Below are 21,374 nucleotides of genomic sequence, written 5' to 3'. Positions count from 1 at the left end.
ACTCAGTTGAGTCAGACACAAAATTAACTCTCCCTCTTCCGGTTCTTATGTTCCACAAGCAAGTTACCTAGGAGCAAAGCACTTTAACACGCTCACCCTGACGACTTGTGATCATTTGGTTAACAGCAGCAGCTTAAAGGCATTACTCCTTCAATTTGGAAATAGCTGGGGGACGAGAATGTGAGTCCGTATCTCAGCAATTCTGGCCCACAGTCTTTATATTCTGGCATAAATCTATTTTCACTGGCAGTGTAAGCCAGCAAACTTAGCTGGGAACTAAGGCACAGCACACATTCAATTCTGGGCGCTCTGCTCAGTGGGGGAGAGGTGGTTACTGGCGCAGCAGCAGGACACTTAGGAGCAGCAGCTTAAACCACTGTATCAAAACGTCCTGGAACTCATCTGTCACTGTCCTCACTCTCCGATTGTGAAACAGCCTATCCAAGCCTACAGCTTATTTTCACTTCTTTTCCCTTGCTGCTCTTCTTAAAATGTTATCAATGCAGCTTGTCAGATTTTCTTCAGCTTTATAGCAGGAGCTAAAGGCATTGTGTTGAGAAATAAGTGAAAGAAGGAGGAAATACTCTTTAGTGTAAGACATAAATGGTGCTCTACAGTTGGGTTTACTTTTTTGTTGTTGGTGGTGGCTGTTTTCTTTAAGATGGCTAAGGAGAAAAAAAACACATTACAGAAATCTAACATTGTACAAAAGAAAATATAACATTCAGCAAAAATCCAAAAACAAGCGAAGTGAGCATAAACACTGTTTTAAGGAACAGACACTCAGGCACTGAGTCCTGTTAGCATTCAAATCAAGCAGCAAGATTGCTCATATGACAAACTTAGTCCTCCACAACACACTTACCAATACAACGCTATGTCTGTGATGTACTTCCATGGCCCGTGATGTGCTAGGAAAGCATGCAACTGAGCGACAGTTGTCCAGAAACAGGTTTAATGCTTGTTCTCTGCAAGTCTTTACATACCATTCCAGGCAGTAAGTATACTTATCCATTATTTCAATCTTCCAGTTTTGTGCAGCAGAACACATCAATAGTTGTGCTAAGTCACTCACCCATAATGTGTAGGACCCCCTGCGGCTCCCTGGAAAAGTCAGCATACTCTGATCTGAGACAGCAACAGATGCCAGGCCACTGCTCCTGGATGGCGGCCATTCAAAGTCAGCCTCGGCCTGCTCAGTTTTGCTTTTCTGCTTCTTTATAATCTGTAAGGTAGGGGGACAGCGGGTGGGAGGGGAGGAAAAAAGAGGTGCTTGGAAAATACTGTCTGAGCCATATGGAGAAAAACCACATTAACCCTGTCTCAAGGCAAACTGCCTAGGAAGAACATTTGAGTTTCCCTTTGCTTTTGCTCCAGTTCATGCAAGGATGATTCTGACAACTTGCATGCATTTCTTCTCATCTGAAGTCAGGCTGCTTGCAAGCACATAAGCACTGATACAATAAATACTGATATAATCAATGCCTGTAGAACATCAGAGGTGAATTAAATAAACATGGAAACCTGTTCCTACAGTAACACTTTAAACATCAGCAGCATCTAAGTGTCAAGTATTTTCTCAGACAAGAATTTTTGCAGTGAAACATAAAATACTAGATATGAGGGGAATTTCAAAGGCTCCCATGACATCTAGACACATTTCTACTGAAAACAAAGAGGTCTTAGGTGTCTAGGTACTATTTTTGTTTTTGAAAATCTACACCGTCTTAAGAGAGAGAGAAGATCGTATAGACTACCTGTCTCCCTACACTAACAGATTATATCCTGCTACACTTCATTTCCACAACTTTTCTGACTCCAATTTAAAATACCTACAGAATGGCATAAAAGATTTTGTTAGGCAGCTTTTGACAAAAGTGGTAGCAATTCAAGCTTGGCTGAGATAGGCTCTGGACTATCAAAGATCCAATAAGCAGAATTAATCTTCTAACATCCCTATTAGAAAAGAAGGCAGACTATTTTCCATTGAGCTGCTGCTCTTCTGGCCTTTCTTGATAGCCTTATAAATAACATGTTCCTCTTTTGGTGTGTGATCCATACATTGTTAAATGCCACATCCTGTACACAGATGTGGCAATTAGCTTAGTACACATGGAGGGAGGCTGACTTAGCAAAGTGGTTACTTTACTGATCACAGGAGCTCAGCAGCGCTCTGTTCATGCTCATCTTGCCTTGCTCCAGACTGTCCAGACAATGTCAAGGGGTATTTGTTCCCACTAGCCCTCCATTTCTGTGCTGCGTCAGTGCCAACTGCGAGCTTTGCAGGGAGAAGAATTGAGCTTTCTGGAAAAAGCCACATAAATCAGATACACCCAAAAAATCACAGAACCCTCGGGGTGTCTCTCACACCATCATTAACAGAATTCCATTTTAATGACCGATGTTTTCTTTGTATGTGTTGCAGATGCAGGGTTCAGTAGAGTTGGTATGGTCAAGAGCCACACTTCTTTACTTTGGAAAACTTTGTGCCTTTTGGGAAGTGAAGTACAGATGTAAAATTCCATTGAGCAGGGGCCTCCTCTTCCAAGCAAGGATATCACAGACCTGAGAGAGTGGTACCTCTCAGCTCTGAGGGTGTAGGCCATCAGTTTAGGCACTGGATTAAGCTTATTTATAAATTGATCTCTCTGGCAGATGTAGCTGATTAAGCCTATACTGTGATAGTTGAAGTTGCAACTTGTCATTTACTCTACTTTCTATATTGGTGTCATTCTTTTTGCTGTTAGCAGAGTCAAAGCTCACCAGACTACAGGATTGTGTTTTGGCTATTAAACAAGCTAGGGAAAAAATGCATGCTGTACCTTCTGCACGATGGTTGTGGCCAGCTCTTCTATGAGGTCCTCCTTGTGTTCCTGCAAGTAACAAGCCTCGTTCTGCTTGTCCTGCATGAAAATGGATATCTGTAGTTGCTAAAATCACATAAAAACAGCCTTTTCACAGAAATGGTATAGATCAGGAAATGGGTAATATGCCCTACTGGCACTGTGGGGAGAAATTACAGGTACTTACATTGCATGTCACCTTCTGAAATGCAACATGCATCTTGGATACAAGTTCATAAAACCCACATCCAACTCTTTAGGAATGGCATGAGATAGTCACTACTTCTTTATGTTTTCTTTTGTATCTAATTGTTTTTGTAGCACTACCCAAATTAAAAGAAACATAATTGTTCTATTTAAATTAATTCAGGTTTTTGGAAAATGTTACCAGGCTGTCACTGTAGGTCTCTGCCTTAGAAATAGCTTCTTCCACTGCTTCCTCTGCAACACGTAAGGCCACAGCAAGGGTATCCATCATGCTGTGTCCTAGGTGAAGAATAAGAAAGACCACCATGTTCTTTATATATGTACATTTTGCATAATGAGCTCCAAAATTCAGACTCATATTCTGGACATATATTCATATCTTAGGTTGTTCATGACAAAGTTCATTTCCTCAATCCATAATTATGCACAGTAAAATAAACACCTTAAGACATAGAAATTTGTCTCAATCTCTATGTTACTTCTTAAATATAAATATTAAATACAACAAAACACAGTATTTTTATGTTACTTATTTTAGAATCCAGCAAAACAGTTAGGAGGAAATCATAGGAAGAAAATCTGTAAACTTCTTATAAACACCAACAGAACATAAGAAAGAGAATGAAAAAAAAAATATAAGCATAGGAAAGGAAATGGGAGAGAAGTAACAAAAACTGAACATTAAGAAAATCACACTAGAATAAGCGTATGTTAACTGTAGTACGGAAGCAGGATATTCCAGCATGGTACAGAAAGGATTTTTAGTATCTTGCTAAATATTTCAGCTAAAAGATTGTTGGATCTTTGAAAAAGACTTAGCAGCACTCTAGGCTATTTGTCCAGTAATTCAAAGTGTAAGGACTGTGTTTTAATCAAACAAGCTTTTAGCAGCATACCTTCTGTTTGTCGGTAGAATGTAGAGTCACTGCCACAAACGCTTCCTTCATTTTCAAAGCTTCCTTCAAAAAAACCTCCTTCTGCTCAAAAAAGACAGTACCATGCGCTAGTGTAAGAAGTACCCGTTAACAGCAGAGGCATTATTAGATTAGAATATTCACTCAAGATATGGTGGCACCCGCACACGAAGAGGGATCACCAGAAAATTGCTCCTACCTTTTGTATAAACCATGACTGCAGCAGCTTTTGTACAAAACATGACTGCTTTTATACGAAAGACCTCTCATTCATTTTGGATGGAGAAAACTATTTGTACAGTAAAAGAGAGAGAGAGGAAGAAGCTACCAGGTATAAAACTTACATGGTAGAAGTACAGGGAATTTGCCTTTAATATGACATGTGGGGTTGAAATAGATTCTACATTTTAAAGGGCAATGCTGTATAAATAAGCCAAAATCCAGACACGTATACTAGTATTCATCTTCAAAGGGAACAAAAGGTTTACCTAACAGTCACATGGAGAGTAGAAGAAAGTTAGCAATGACATTTAGACTCAAACACCTTCTTTAGAAAGGTCTCACAGAGAGTGCACATGCCACTGCTACTCATCATTGCATTGTTCACACTTCCATTCAAGGACAAATTCAGTGAGACTACCGCTTAGGTAAAGGCAACACATCATAGTAAAGTTCTGAAGGATCCATCCCCAGCTTGTAATTCCATTGTCTCACTTCTGCCCTCACTGACACGGATTTTCTTGTCTTCATACATATTTGTTCTCAATTGTTAAGGAATCTTCTCTAGAAAAATGAATTTGATACACAGAAAGCAAAAATACTAATAAATCAGAATTTAATGCATAGGTCGCTTCTCCCGAGAAGCTTTTATGCCAATATTCATAAGAAACACCTATAATTTTCACTAAGGACTAGAGAGTCCACTTACTATCCTATATAATTTCAGAAAAAGACGAAGTAAAGACTACAGAAAAATTACAGTATCTGTACAAATTTCAAAAGAATTACCTTAGGAAAGTATCTGGTCCAATAAATCCAATGACATTTCAAACATTCGTCTAGCTGTGTTTTGAGAAATTTGCTAAAGTTACCAGTACGACACTCTTCTCATGGGGTGGTGCATTGTAACACCATAGCTAAGGAAGAATTGTGTCTTTTGATTTACAAGGGTGATGCCAATGCTTAATTGGCATCTTTCAACCATTTACAAGCATCAATACAAAAATAAGATGTGGCCAGTTTCAGATCCCATGCAAAACTAAGTGAGGAAAATCTAAGTTTTCGTCAACTTGGATACTGAATGTATCCCATGTTAACCAAATTTTTCTTCAAACACCATGGAAATGTGCTCCAAGGCCAAATGTTGAATGCAAAATTATTTTCTCACTCATTGACTACTCAGAACTGTGATAAATATTGGAACACAGGCTAGAATACAAACTGCAATTTACTTTATGGACTGAAGAGAAAAGTTTTTCTGTATCACTGGCATAATTAAGATTAAACATTCTTTGAATTCTTAAACAGCTCTCTAGACACTTCACCTCTTTTTTCTCCCCACTGAGGTATTTCTTTAAAAAAAAAAAAAAGCCTTAAAAAATCTTTTTTGAAATAATCTCAGAATTTCCATTGTCTCAGCTTGTGTGTTAGAGTAGATAAGCTAACAAGAAATCAACACAGTTGTTCTTACCTGTTACATCAGGACAAACTCCACTCTCCAGTCTATGCTTCTTGTATAAATTCTTCAGGACTTTGGCACTTCCAAAACACTTAAAGCGGCTTTTGACATTGTTATAGTACCAATCCAGAGACTGGGTCCTTAGGAGCCTAAAACAGAAAAATAAACTACATATTTGGAATGATTCTACAACAAATAAACGTAAACAGTTTACCATCCTTTTATGTAAAAAAGGATCTTTTAGGCCTCAGAGCATAATTTCTGAATACTTCTTTACTGTTTGTACTTTGCAAGTGTCCGGTATACTGAGGCAAAAAAAAAAAAAAAAGCGTCAGTCATGAGCAAATATCTGCTTCACATTACTCAAGGTTTTATTTCGTTTTGCTACTATCAGAAAAGGTGCTCTCCTCTTTTACATTATAATGCCAACGTTACAGCCTTTTGAAAAATATAAAGAAGCATTGGAACAGCACAGGAAGGTTTTAAAAATAGCTTTTATTTACACAGATTTACAGATAATGTAAGAATATTAGCCCATTAATGCACCACAAAAAAAATAACATTTTCATAAAAATACATCACTGTTTTTATTTGGGGAAACCAATAGAGTAGACAAAGCCTAATTAGAGGACCTCAAAGCTGAATGAGCAAAGAACAGTAGGCAGACAACCTTTTTGGGGGTGAAAGACTCACAACTGCAGTTTGGTTTCTTACTTTCAACAGTAAGCATCACTAACATCAATAATTCATCCTAACGGATTTGTTCCCAGAGCTTATATACTTTTATAAAGCCAGGAGATACTGTCAAGCTCTGTATTCTTATCCACATGGCAGAGGGCTCTTGCTTCACCTGTTACTTCAGTAGTGGGTGGTAGACAACCTGCACCATATTCCCAGGCAACACCACCACAGGTTACTGCAGGGTAGCCCACAGCGGACCTGTACATTTCCTACCGAAGGTGTCAGGGGATCCTAGGGGCCCACCTATAAATTAAAGCTGACTTACCCAAAAGCCTCCAGGAGGAGAAGTAAGTCTGAGCCAGTGAACATGAACTAATTCTGAGTGTTTGCTTCACCGTTTGAGCTCATTTGTTCCTTTGCACATTGCCACAGCAGTTTATTTTTAATTAAGTTACTGCACTTACATTGTAGGAACCAAGATATTTTTATAGGACATGAAAACATTTCATATAAAACAGTCTTTAGTATAGGCTGCAAAGGTAACGTCCTCTTTGTAATAATTATAAAACTTGGGGTCTTGGAACTTGAGGCCCTATGGAGCTTGTTACATAATTAAGCAAAGAGATGACTCTTAACACCAAGACTTTAGAAAACAAAAGGCTAAGGTTAGTGTCCGGTGTCCATATATGAACCCCTAAAGAAAGGATGTTACTATCAGGAGTGCTGGACTCTCACCACTTCCAGACTTAAAGATATTCAGATGATTTAATTCCATTTTTTAAACCTGGGGTCATGGGTGAAAAGCAAAATAAAATGAAAGCCCCACTGTAGCTTTAGATTTTCCTTCAGGGACTCTCGACTTTTCTTTATAAAGTGCAAAGCAAATGACAATCCACAATTTTTGTTTAACACACACCATTTCATAAGCAAATAAAATCTCACCTGTAAGAACAATGTAGTTCTTACTCAGCACTGAACCTCAGGAGATACTAAATAACAGACAAATATGCTGAGCCTGGAATTTCAACTAAATGTTTCCAGTCCGGCTCCGGATTTTTTGAGTTTCAATATATTGCTAAAAAGGAATATCCACGTAAAGCAGAACATTATGATGTAGTCCACTTCTCTGTCACCACTGGAAAATGTCTAGTAGCAAACACCAGCAGTGGGAAATTAAAAATAAAAATCAATGAAGCCTATCGCATTCAAACTGTGAACTGTGAACAAAGTTACGTTAGTTGCTCTATTGAAGACAAAAACTGAAGAAAAAGCACATAATGGAACAGAAGCGTATTTTTTTCTGTATGCTGTGTCACAATTAGATGCCGGAGAGATGTTTACAGATAATGTAAGAGTATTAGCCCTTTATGATCTGTTTGCACAGTAATATCCCAAGCCTAAAATGGTTCCCAGGAGGCTGATCAGTTCCAATAGTCACCATTCTACAAATATCACTAACATGTGACAAGGGCAAAACCCCTTTTTTTCTGAACATGTCCTTACACACGGTGCACAGATGACTGACATCTGACAAAGCACAAGTGGCTGGTGATAGAGCACGAGCAATGGGAAGCATGCCTAGGTCTCTCTGTGAAGTACAGGATTTCTGAATTCCTATAACGCTGCCACCAAGAAATCTGTTATGATGCCTGTCCAAGTCCTGACCCACTGACCAGGGCTTAGCTGCTGGCACAGTGATGAATCTGTGAATGGAGGCAAATTTCTCTCCCAAATCTGCAATTCTTTGGTGTTTTGAGAACCTGCCTTCTTTGTGGGCATGTGCTCTCATGGAAACTGCATCAGAAAGGAACAAACACTAAGTCTTCTGCTTGCTGAATTCACTTTTGAACACTGAGTTTCTACAGGTGCTGGGAGTGTAAGATTTCAGTCAATAGTACGGAGTCACAATCATTATGATGGATAAAACTAAGTCTGCACCACTGGGTTGGAAGAAGCTTAGCAGGAGGTATTGGCCAGGAAGGATGCTCTTCTGCCCAGTGAACACAGTATTCTCCACACTGTCCACAAAATAGCACTATCACTGCTGGTGGACTCACAGCACTACGAGTCCTCAAATACATTGCTTTAGGGCCTTCAAGATCCCTACCAACTACCTTAGCACATTTACCAAGCAACCTCAGCTCCACTAGCTCAAAATGCTAAACTTGTCGTCATCTTCTTGGAAGTCAAGTAGACCCAGTTCTTAATATTCGGACTGAGTGACAGGGTACCAAAAGCAGAAAGTCACCTATCTCATTGTACAAACTGTATGAGTTAAGATAGTCAGTTATGAATGCTGACCTGGCAACTTGGGAAAAACGAGAGATGGGACCCACTGCAAGCCTGCTTCCCCATCTTTTTCCCCATGTTACATGTTTTTCTGGGTCTGATCAATACTGTTTCTGTGGAAATAGAAAGCTAACAGCACCAATTTTTTAATGAGGTGAGACATTGCTTTGCAACTAACACAATTTTAGAGACATGCTTTGTATTTGTAATGATAACATTTTCCGTATGTGAACTTCAGAAGAGTGAAAAGCATCGATTGTACATCTCAAAGCAACAATGAAATAAGAGATGCTTGCCTCTTTGTACTAGCTAATCTGGTGTAAACACAAGGATTGGGATGTTTTTTAAAATTTCCTCATTGCTTCAGGATTAACACTTTGTGAGTAATCTAATCATCTCATGCTTCTCTCCTGTGTTGGAGAGCTACCAACCACTCCAAATCTATGCCTCTGTCCTGCAGACATTTTATAGCAGATTGCAATGCCTCCTCTAAAGCTTTTCAGCCTCTTAACTTTCAAATAAGTCACATGTCCCTGCTGATTCCTCCTTGGGAGAAAGGATTTGGAGAAGAGAGTAGTTCTCTTACAGATACTAAAATAAAGGACCCACTAAAAGGAGAAATAAGAGCATTTTCGTCTTATTTCAAAATCCTTTAATGTTGACCTGTATTTTAAAGCTGTATTCTGCAAAAGCAGCCCATGAGTCCAGAATAATGAAAGACTATGACAGCGCTAGCATTAAATTGTTAAAATCAAACACTTCCCTTATTACCTTTAATAGAAAGTGTGCAAGTTCTCTCCGTGAAATGAAAGTTCACACTTAAAGGATATTAGTTGTATGTTTATGGCTGAAGCCATTTCTCTCTCTCTCTGTGCCATAAAGACTACTATGTCTTTATTGCTAAATAGCCTTAAACGCTAAGGACATTATTTGTGTTATATAATATTGCCATGGAGCTGAGTTGCATTTTCATGTGCTTTTGGCAGAGGGGAATACCGTGATTTTAAAATTCTGCCTTACTAGAAAGTGTGAAACCTAGGCAGACAGTTTTGGTTTAATAACATTAAAACTTGAACGAGTATTATAAAGCCCCAGTCATTTTTTTAGTGCAGCAATGTGTTTGCCTTAATCAAGTAGCACCGTAAGAGCAACAGATAAGCCCATTAAAATCTTTACAAGCGGTTTTCAGTTCACTTCTTTCACTTCTCACCTGCAGCACCCAAATACTCAATTTTTAGCTTTCTCCTGAGAACAAAAAGTACACTAGCTGTGCTGGGGAGTGGGGACATGAACCATCTCTCTCATTGTTAGTGATGATCACAAGAAGATCACATGAAAGACGCCACTCACGCATGATGACAAGTAGTCACTATCAATACAGAAGAGGTTGTTTAGTGACTGATTTACTACTACAATTTTTTTTTCTTCTAAAAAGTTGTGAGGTTTTACTTAGTCTAAAGATAATATGAAGCTTCTCAACAAATTTGCCCTAAAATACCAACTTAGTACCAGCTTAATGTTCATGACCTTAGTCTCTACTCATAACACAAGCTGAACTACGAATAAGCATTTTATGACAACAACATTTTTCCACGAACTTTGTGAGAAGTTTTCTCCTACAAGAAGAACTTGTGGCTTTCAGAAACCAGACTGCAGCTCGGTAAGTCAGGAGGTGCTTCTGGAAATCTGAACTTACATTATTTAAACGTCAGAGAGAATACATAATCACTTGGAGTTTCCTTGCTGTTGACTTGCACTGGAAACTGAAGACTCCTTTTCAGCTTTCCACTCCTATCTTAGCGCATCTTCCATACCTTTGTGCCAACAGCCAGGCCAGTAAACTCTTCTAGCCCCTCAATCTGACTTCAAAATCAGAGCCACAAACTTCACCTGCACATCAACAACTGTTTGTACAAATAGTTAAGCCAAACAATTCATATTTCTGAGCTCACCTCCATATATGTATTGTGAAATGTTAGACATGAGTTTCATGCCACCCTGCCAGAGCCTCTGACGTTCGAGATGGAGGTGTCCCCTGGAGCCCCAGCTGCCAGCTGAGCCTCTTGAGGCTGATTCCTCTCCCCTCATCCATAACTTTTGCCATCTTTCTACCAGAATGATGGGAATCATGCTGCAGGCTAAATGACATTATCTATTGCCTCCCTGCAGCCCCACTGATTCTGTCGATGGTCCACAATGTGTTAAGATATTGGAAATATGACTTTATGACCCTTAGGTATATAATGACAGTGTAATAGTCACAGAGTAATATCTTAAAATACGATTTTTATACTTCCTTTTGACAGGAAAAGGTCCTTCTTCAAATACTTGTTTGTTCTTTTTAAACACGTTAAACTCTCTCCCGTTCCCCCAATTAGTCCAGCATTACCACTGCGTTTACTAGTAGCAGACTTACAGGTTGGTTGCAACTTCCATTATAAACCCAATTTTTCAGGGTTTCATAACTTAGTTTTGAGATGTTCCCCATGATTTTTACTTTGTAAAACAGGAAATAATAAAAAGGACCCACTAAAGTAATATCCATCATAAAAAAGGTCTTCATTAAACAGCTTGAATGGGCATCAGCACTACTTAGTCCTGAAATGCAGACATTCAGCAGCAAGTTCTCAGACAGCTGATGATCAGCTAACAACCAATCAAGCTCACTAGAAACCAAATAAAACTGTTGCTGAAAATAACTTTTTATCTGGGGAAAAAAAGAAGGAAAAAAAGAAGGAAAAAAAAAAAAAAGGCTTTCAAAACTGTTACCCTGTGCTTCTCCTGCTGTGCCCATGCCCTAGTGTAACATCCAACCTCGGGTCACTTGAGATCTGCATTTGGCAGTTGGCTAGATTAACTCAGGAAGGCAGCTGCTTTACAATTCTTGGACCTTTTTACTTTTGTGGACGCTTATTTTTAAAATTAAGTAATGAAAATTAAAAAAGCCAAACAAACCCACCGCTGAAATACAGGACTATCCACAGATCAGAACTGCTGCTCTGTGGGAGACTCCAAAATGCAACGCAACATCAAACTGAAGAAATATTAGAAGTTTGAATTTTCAGTGGAAAAGCAACATCAATGTTTAGTATTCACTCTTTCAAAGCTCCTTCAAACTGCCCGGAGGCTCAGCCATGAGTGAAGAGATGGAGGGGTTGGGAGCCAGGGGAAGACTGCCTGCTGAGCTATGCCAGAGCTGGGACACCGGTGGACAGGACCCCTCCAAAGCCAACCTCCTTTGCCACACTGCTGGGCAGGAGGCAGAGGCATGCTGCAGTTAAATATTCTTGTCTTTAACCATGATGTTCCCCCACAGACAGGTGACCGACATCCTTGAAGCGCTGCCCCTCCTGCGGAGCTGCACATCCATCACCCTCCAGCTGCACCGGCGCCATGTTGTGCATCAGTTCTCTGCGAAACTCCAGCTAATCCAGATTATGCTGTCTCAGGGACACCGTCTGTCACAAGCCCCTTGACACAGGATCTCTCCCCGTACTGGCCTCGCACAGAGTACAAAGCTCAAGGCCCTTGTTTTCATTTCCCAGGCACTGAGTGGCCTCAGCCTGGTGCCCAGAGAAACAATTAAGATTTAGCCTGTCACTTCTTATTTACTCAGTTTCAGTGTAAAATTGCTTCAAACTCAGCATCCTGAAATATTCTTTCTCTGCCAACAGCAATATTTGCTTTTTCCCTTGGGCTGATGTTTTAGTGCTTGTAATGTACTGTTCTTTATAAATCGTTGAATTAAAGTATTTCAGTTCCTTTCAGTTTCAGTGAAATCAAACATACTTCCAGGTTCAAGAATGCAACTTCACCTTCACTCCCTTCAGGATGAATCATTACGATAGCACACAAACACCGCACACATGAATATCCTGCCAATGCTCAGTTTGCTAAAAATCAGACTTAAAAAAAATAAATGGAGAAAGTTCAGCCCCCTGAAGCCCTGAACAGGAACTTCTGTACATCAATCTTTGGCCAAGCTCGTATCATTCCAAGACGGGACTTATGTTTCCCTGCTTGTTTTGCACATATCCCCTGCCTGTGAAAGGCAGTTCTTCACACCTGAAAAACAACAGCTTCTAAACATCTAGCCCAAAAGGCCACTGTTAACACTTCGTGACCCTTCCTTCCCAAGCTTTAAGTTGAAACCCTATTTATTTTCCTCTAATGGCATTCTGCAGATCCCCTATCACTTTAGAAGTGCTGCTCCAGAAAATTTCTTCCTCCAATTATCCACAGCTGCACCTGGATTACACTGCGACACGTGAAAGCACACCACACCGACCCGTGCAGGTGCGTCACAGGAAAGGCTACAGCAGTGCACGATCAATGCTATGCTCAGCAGTCAGCAAAATCCAAGTAACAGCAGAGGAGAGACCGTCTCATGTCAAAGCATTTACCCCAAAATGAAAACTGTCCAACTCAGTGAAAACATCTTATGTCTTTCCCACAAGTGGAACAAAACAACCCTCTGTGTCCCTCACAGTGAAATCATGACTTTCCTGTGCCAGCAGAAATGAACCTGGCCCAGTAATCGCACTGCAGCCCACAGTATGTTAATTATTCAGAGAGCTCAACCTACAGTATTGTACTATATGAGGCATTTCCTAAAAATACGCATCCTCCCAACCATTCACTGAGAAATTCACTGCCCCAGTTTTGGCCTTTAAATTCCAACACGGGGCAACAAACAAAAAATAATAAACTAAGGTTAGCACAGAGAAAAAAAAGGAATTTCTTTTTTCCCAAAAAACAGCTGTATGTGCAACCCTCAAATTTGCTTAGTCTGTCTCCTTTACCTTTGAAATCAGCAGTCAAGAAGCTAGACGTGGGAGGAGGACAGAGTAGGTTTTATACAGAAAACCTAGATATACTTTCTGAAAGGAAGAAAGATCAAAACTTGTAACAAGTTCACCTAATCCTGATTATTGAGGGAAATACTAAAGCATCTACCACCTGGGCCCTTTAAACCAAGCCTCGGTGACTTTCCAAAGGGAGATGCCAAAGATTGCTCACTGCAGCTTGTGCCGAAGCGCAGGAATCACTTGCTGCATTATGCAGCAGGCCACAGTAAGTGATTGTAACCCTCCCTTGAAATATTTTACTGGCTCATAAAATAAGATCATGAGCCATACTAGTTCAAATAAAAGGTTCACCTAGCCTCTTACTCTGTCTCTGGCCACCAGCAGATGCTAGGGAAAAGATGACAGGAAAGGGGCAAGTGTGGAGTGACCCTCCCTTCGACACACTCTGCACTTGTCAGCTCAGGACTCCACGTTTGACATTATAACAGACCATCCTCAAGGACACACTTTGACGGACTCATCTTCCATAAATTTGGCTATACCTAACCTAAATCTAGGCATACTTTTGGCCTCCTCAAAGCTCTCTGACGATAGAGTCCACAGCTACATGCCACGCAGATGCATTTGTGACCCACGCTCCCAGTGGTAGCTTGATCATCTAATCTACATTAAAATAAGCCATGAGATTGCTGATCTTTAAACAGATAATTTAATTATTTGAAAGTAATCAGTATGTAAGAAGTCAGGAGTAAAACATCTGCCTCTAACAGCCTTTTTGAAAACAAGAATGGAGAAGGTACAGGTGTCCCTCTCTTAAGAAAATAACAGACTTAACTGATGCTTTATTAAAAAAAGAAGAAGAAAAAAGAAAGACTAGCTGCAATTTGTAACCCCATACTAGCAAAACAACATTCCTTGGAGATCACAGCTAGACTGCAGATAAATGTTTGCATACATTTGCTGACAGACATTACATGGAATGATTAAACATTGGCCATATGAAGTGACAAATAACTTGGTGGGTATGGATCAGGTTTGCTCAGTGGTATAGTGTGATCTTCCAGAACCGACGAGTTCAGCCGAAGTCAAGCCCATGAACACAAGAGGTCTAGACCTGAGGTGAACACACCTGTAAACTCTGCTATGTACCGCTGATGTTTCCCATAACCCAGTCAGAGCATTTACACCCTCAAACTCTCCCTGAGAAATGCCAGACCTGATATACCACCTTCGGTTCAGATTTACACCCTTTTGTCATTTGTACCCACCCATGCTGCCATCTAACAATAGATTTTCACTTACCCAGCACTATGTGCATACTCCTCCATCACCACATCTCCTTCCTTTTTGGCAGTCATCTGCATACTTAACTTACTTTTCCGATGAAGCTATTTGGGTCTTCTCTGAATTTTACGGTTTTCCAATTACATTTCCCCAGAATTAGAGGTTCCTTTGACAGATGCTTACTGCAGCAAGACACCTCCCCCCTTTTAAGATTTCTGCAAAGGATAAGATTTGAACAAATGGTGGCTGGACATAAGTCAGGTTCAGTGGTTTTTGCACATCATCCCAAATTAATCTTCCTGTATGAAAATGGTAAGGCTAAAAAAGTCTTCTGGCTTAACTTGGGCATAAAGCCCAAATCATTCTGGTTTATGCATGAAGGCTGTGACTTTGGTGAGGACCATTTTCAGGTCTGTTCCCCACAGAGGATAAGTGTCCTGCAGCAGGTGAGGAAAACACTGAGACAGTATCGGGTATAATTGGAGTTATGCTTTGATCCTCCAGTTGGAGAAAACACATAAGAGTAGAACGTGTCAGCATTTAACTGAGCTATTTTGCCCTGTATTTTGCCTGTGAGGCTGTATGTCAGGAACCCTGGGCTCACAAACGAATGCATATTTGGCATATTAACCCAACCTGCTGCCCCCAGGAAGCATGTGTTCTAGGGTAACTCAAGTGAAAATACGGATTTTTTTCAAACCCAGTGCTCCACTGTAATTTAGCTGACTATAAGCACCAGGGGTGAAATCACGACCATGGAGAGTTAAAACGGCAGTCAAAGCAATGACCTAAGAAGGGGCAGGACCTCTCTTCAGGCATCTACCAGCAGTAAAAGATGTGAGAAGCAATATCCAACGCAGTTCCTGACAGTATCTCAGCAAGAGCTAATAAGCTTTTTCCATAACAACATGTTTATAAGGATGTTTGCCATGTCTTACAGCCATTAGTGAATATTCTTTCTCCATTTTTGCTTTGTAAAGTGAGCATCAGTTGACTGATGCTTATTTATTCAGAGCTGACTTATGAACCTAAAAGTTCAAAAGGCTGCATTGCAGGGGAGGTTGCAGAGAGCTTGCAGTACAAGTTACTGCTGCGTTCAAGCCCCTTTGGCAGAGCCTTAGGCCATGAAAGAAATGGGTTCATATAGGTGTTCCCCTTGCCCCCACATATGATAAGCAATACCTAGATCACTCCCAGCAGATATACAGCTAGCCTGTTCTTAATGACTACCGATGCTGCAGAGCTCCCCCAGCCATCCACTCCGGTGTTTTCCTATCCTAATGTTGAAAGGTTTTCTTAACATTTAAGCCAAATCTTCCTTGTTTCTATTTAAACAAGACAGTTTAAGATGTTTGCTCTTTTTTTTTTTTTTTTCCCAAAGGATAAAGAATCCTGTTTCATCCCAGATCATGTTTTCTAGCCATCTGATCATTCCCACTGTTTTTTTCCCTGGGACAAGGGAAAAAAGACCCAAGTGGTCTATATCTTTGTTTAAATACAGATCCTGGAACTGGTAATTTGAGGCCTTACCAGTACTCTTTCAAGAAAGCCAAATGTAACTGTTGGGAAACGACTTCCCACAAGGCAGACCCTATGGATGAGATCCCACTGAGAGCACCAGATACGCCATGGTGATACTGAATCTGGGCTACACAATGCTGTGAGTCACACATCCGTCAAAGTCTTGCTGAGACTCACAGCGTAGAAACTGCCAACTCTTCAGAAAGAAAGATCCTGTCGAACTAAGTCAAGGGTATTTTCACTCCACCTTTTCTTTAAACTGACAATTACATGGATGCCACTTTCAGAAATGAGGTTTAAATTGTATCTCCTCACTAGCTGGCAGATATACCAATGGGCTAAAAATGTCACTTTTGTGGGAGAAATCCAGGCGCTCAGCTGTTACACCTTCTTACCAACTAGCAAATAACTCTCCTGGATAAGAAAATCATGAAGCCTGTCATTCACAAGAAGCCTCATGGTCATATCCGTACCAATTCTACCCTACCTGCTCAAAAACCCCATCTCTCTTCATTTTATTCCCACTTTCATTTCTAGGTTGATGTGTAACAAGCCCCAGATATTACTGCAGCCACCGTGGATCATTCAGTGGCCAAAAATGGTCTGTAGTCCTCATCTCAATGGTGTAAACTTGTCACCCTCTTTTCTCAGACCTTCTAAATGCTTCATTTAATGCCTGGAAATCGCTTCCCCACACCACACTGCCAAGTGTTTTCCTCTTAAGCCTTGCACTAAAATGCTTATCTTTACACAGCTGATTAATACTACCTGTCAATCCAGACGAAAATTAAATAAGCAGCCATTGGATATTTGAAACCAAATCGAAAAAAGTCCAAAACCAAATGCCTGTGTAAAAGCTGGAACACTCGGATATTGCCGAACTGGAACATTCCACATGTTCACTTCAAAGTGCTTTTTATGAGGATATTTTAAATTACAGGATACATTTATGACATTTTTATATGATCATAGGATTTATTTTATGACATAAAAATCATAAATATGCAAATAAAAATATCACTACTGAAACAAATCTTTCCCCCTTAAGCAAAAGTAAACATTTCACTTTATTTGAATACCTTTTTCCTCAGAAATTTCATTTCATGTAAAATTTTTTTTTTTTTTCTATCTTAATTTGCAGTAAAATACATTTTCAGTATCTCAATATTTTTCAAAGGAAAGAAATTCCATATCCTGGTCATCTGGTACTAGGCAGTTTTTCAGGCAAATCATAAGAATTAATTGATAATGCATCATTAGGAAATTTATGATACCTACATGCACACAACATGCTGAAGCAAAATACAAATAAACACGAATCAAAGCAAGTTATTATAGCTACACTGAACACAGATATACTGTCTTTTACTGTCATATTTGTTTCTACTTGCTACAATGCATCAATGTAATTTTTATTTCAGATTTCTGAAAGAAGACAGGCAAAAATAACAAAAATCCACACTGACAGCACCTCAAAATGAATACATCCTGCTGTTTTTCTTAAGAAGCAACAACAGCTAGAGATATTCATAAATTCTGAATTGGAGAGGCATTCGTTTCCTGCTGTGCTATTACTATGAATTTATCCTTTGCACCCACCCACTGAAGTGAAAGAAAATTCATATAGAAACCTCTGTATGCAAATAAACTTCAGAATGCAGAGAGCAACATCAAAACACTCTCAGGAACATTTGGTCATTGAGCTTTGCGTTCCTGTTAATGAAACGAAAGTATTTGCTGTCAAAATACAACTGAACATAAATGACTACGAATAAATGCACCCTTCACCCACATGAGAAGTGTTTTCCATTACCACAGCAGATACCAAGTGAAATGAGAACATAAAGCCACTTCAATTAGTTATTCAAATTACCTAAGTGAAGGCTTTTCTTTCTGGAAACTTCATTTTTAATCCACAGATTCTTGAAAAACAGCTGAACAACAAAAAAAAGTGAGGTCGATGAAGCATAAAAATTTTCATAAAAGAGATACAAACTCCGCTCCATCAGAAAAAAATACCAGAGGATAAATCATGCAAATTAATTCTGTAACCCTGATTAGAAAAATACGCAGGACTTTTAATACAGAGCTCAAGAATGCCAAAAAGACAACAATCCTCCACTTTAAGGTCTGTTTCTGTTCTTGTATCGGGAGAAAGCTGTGAACAAACAGCTGCAAAATGCCAGTAAAGATGAGAAGAATCATTACCACGTACAATCAAAGAGAAAGTTGGTCTCATTTCAAGATTATTTAAAAAAAGAAAGGAAAAAAAAGAAAAAGAATTCAAACAAGACAAAACCCTTAAAACTTTGCTGGGGAGTGAAGAGATGCGATTTCAGTTCCCATCTTTCATACTGGTTATCTCACCCCGTAAGCCCAACTTCTGCTAAACTAGGCTGCACTGTTTTCTTCTGGGAGCTGTGCACACAGTGACTCCACCACCCCCTTTCTGAGATGACACGTATTTGTAGCTTTGCGACTCCACAAGCCACAGAACAGCTTAAGAAACACGTTGTTCAGCTGGAGGTACTGAAGTGTTATCTAGCAGGAGGATGGCACCTCCAAATCCAAGTCCCATGCAGGTCCCTAGCTGGGAGGCATAAGGAAAGTATTTCCTTGCCACCCACCCACCTGTGGTGGTAGGAGGAGGAGTGAGATGGAGCGATGCTGAACTCTCCAGATAGCAAACCACCCGGACATGGTTCGGACATTTATCCAGCAGCTAAAGCGAGATTTCTTTGAATTACAGTGGAAAATGGGCTAGATGGGGAATAGCTGACCAGCCCCAGAAGGTCAGCTCAGTCAATCACTGCACCTCAGCAGCTCTTCCCAGCACGGACCAAGGGCAAATACGGACTGGGCGAGGATATCTCATGCTGTGCAACGTTACCCTCTACTGCTGTGTGCAAGAGAGCATCCTGAGCACACAGTGTGTGCCTCCTAAGTTCCTTATCATTTTATTTCTGCTTTTGCAGAAAGTGAGCCTTCTGTATGTTGTGCTACTTGTGAGTAGAGCTCTCTTTGATTAAGCCTTTAAAACACACAGGGCATGCTTTTTTTTTCCTTCTTTTTTTTAAATAATTTGGTTTTTTTCCAAACCAACTTCATAGTCACTGCATTTAAAATACACATTTTTCCCTGGTGGGGTTTTCCCTGTTGCACAGGAAACATTTTTAGTTGGAAGCTTTATTGTACAAGCTGTCCAGCAGTCTGACAAAAGCTAAATTCCAGCTTATGGCTGAAAACCGTAGGAAAAATTCCAAAGCCTTTACAAATTATACAAATGAGACTTTAATCCCAGCTGGCCTCACTAACGGGGGCTCTACATCTGGGCACACATACAAATGTACTTTTCATATGGATTTTCAGCTATTTGAATAATGAAAAATAGAAAAAAAACCCCCTCTATTTTTGTAAATACTTGTATCACAATAATAAAAACCAAAAGTCCTGCAAGCACAGATTAGCCAGACTGTCAGAGAAATACAGCTGTTTCTCAAAATCAGCCCTGTGCAGAGCTCTTGGGTAAAATTGCTGTTGAGAGGAGGATTTGCTTCTCTAACAAACAGAAAGCTTCAAAGCCACTCAATCCTCCTGTCTTCTCCAGGGCAAGCTTATTCTCATCTGCACAAGGGAGGGGGTCTCCTCATAGGGCCACCCAGTTGCGCCACATGAGTGCATGGTATCAGCAAGTTTGACCAAGAGCAATCAAGAAAAATGGAAGGTACTAGAAGAAACAGTGTATGAACAGGAGGGGTGAAAACAGGGAAAGCTGCAAAGCTACCTGGTCATGCACACCGAGATGATAGTGTGCAGTGCATCTCTGAGTCCCTCTGTGCTGGCTTTCAAATGCTGGCAGTGAGTGGAGTGCAAACATGACAGCCCTTCCCAGCTACGTCCACAATGCTCATTCGAGAAGAGCCCCTACTTCACTCACAGAAGAAACGCACGCCGAGGATTTTCGAGTTCCCATTAAACTGGCATGAAAATATGGTAGCCAAAGGATGGATGTGACTTAACCGAGATGTCTCTTCCTGCTTTAATTGCATGAGGTATCACTACCACAGCTTTTCATGTTTGGTTAAGGGAAACCCACAGAGGCAATTTTTTAAGAATAAGGAAGACAAGTTCTATGTAACATTTTTCCAGTCGTGCTGCTTAGGCCCTAAGTGAATAAAGGGATTTAATGCAGACCTGCTGCATACACTCTTGTAGTTTCACCTGACAGTGGCAGAGAAGGTGCCATTGTGATAACAGGAGGCATCTTTATTCAGGCATCCCTCCTGTGTGTGGTGACCACTGGAAGAGACAGCACCAACAGAAGCTATTTGTCATTTCTGAGACATCACTTACTCTCACCTCTCACCAAAGGGGAGGGAACGTAGGTCTCTTCTCAAGCAGAACTGCTCCCAAAGAAGAGAAACTTGACAGCATTTTTGGGGAAGCAATCCTAGGTACCACGATTTCCAGCTGAGCAGGCTGGTTGTACTGTGAACTGCTGGCTGCTAACATGGCTCATGGTGCAGGCTACCAAATGGCTAATGAGCTTGAGTGGATTGGAGACAGAGAGGGGTGTGTGTGTGTGTCTACCCTTCTGTGCATCTAAGGTGGATGCCTTAAAGAACAAATTAAAATGTTCTTTCTCTCTGCACATACAGAGTACTTTTCTCAGAGGGCTGTAGATAACTCTCATGCTGCCCCTTGCCCCTTTTTCTTGCCATTCTTTTTTCTCTGTTCTTCGTTTTCCTTAGGAAAACATGAAGGTGGGATAAATGATTCGCTCGCATTGCTGAAGACAAATTTGGAAAGTACTGGGGCAGGCAGTAGAAGGCAGTGCATTAAGAATGTCCTCAGTATTATGTGCTGCTCCATTAACGTACTGACCTTCTAGAAGGTCAGACTGCAAGAAATCACCGGTCCTTGTCCAGCAGATCCAGGGATATGAAAAAGCCTATTACATATAATGCTAAAATATTATCACATAGCCTGTGCAATTCTGTGTATTTGCCCTGTTACAAAGATGGTGCAGGTACTAAAGTAATTTCCATTATGTACATACCCATGGGAAAATAATTTAATGACCATTTTTTAAGGATGGTGATATGAATAGTACAAACATATTTTCAACCAAAATAACCTAAAAATTATT

The 21,374-nt window shown here is 40.2% G+C and overlaps 1 protein-coding gene across 1 annotated transcript in view; it reads right to left on the bottom strand.

Moving 5' to 3' along the window:
* LOC104084350 (rab effector MyRIP-like) overlaps positions 1–21,374 on the bottom strand; it is a gene marked incomplete at its 3' end in the record, with an annotated part of 88,297 nt that overhangs the window by 16,186 nt on the left and 50,737 nt on the right. The window contains exons 2-6 of the mRNA XM_009588154.1: positions 5,655–5,791; positions 3,947–4,027; positions 3,232–3,329; positions 2,823–2,903; positions 1,076–1,225 (exon numbers count right to left, since the gene is read on the bottom strand). Of these exons, the coding sequence (XP_009586449.1) occupies positions 1,076–1,225; positions 2,823–2,903; positions 3,232–3,329; positions 3,947–4,027; positions 5,655–5,791 (547 nt within the window). The remainder of the gene's footprint in view (positions 1–1,075; positions 1,226–2,822; positions 2,904–3,231; positions 3,330–3,946; positions 4,028–5,654; positions 5,792–21,374) is intronic.

The sequence above is a fragment of the Fulmarus glacialis genome, unplaced genomic scaffold (genome assembly GCF_000690835.1).
Source record: "Fulmarus glacialis isolate BGI_N327 unplaced genomic scaffold, ASM69083v1 scaffold522, whole genome shotgun sequence".
Lineage (NCBI taxonomy): Eukaryota > Metazoa > Chordata > Aves > Procellariiformes > Procellariidae > Fulmarus > Fulmarus glacialis.
Note: the sequence above shows the minus strand (reverse complement) of the source record. Positions and strands in the feature narration are given on the sequence as shown.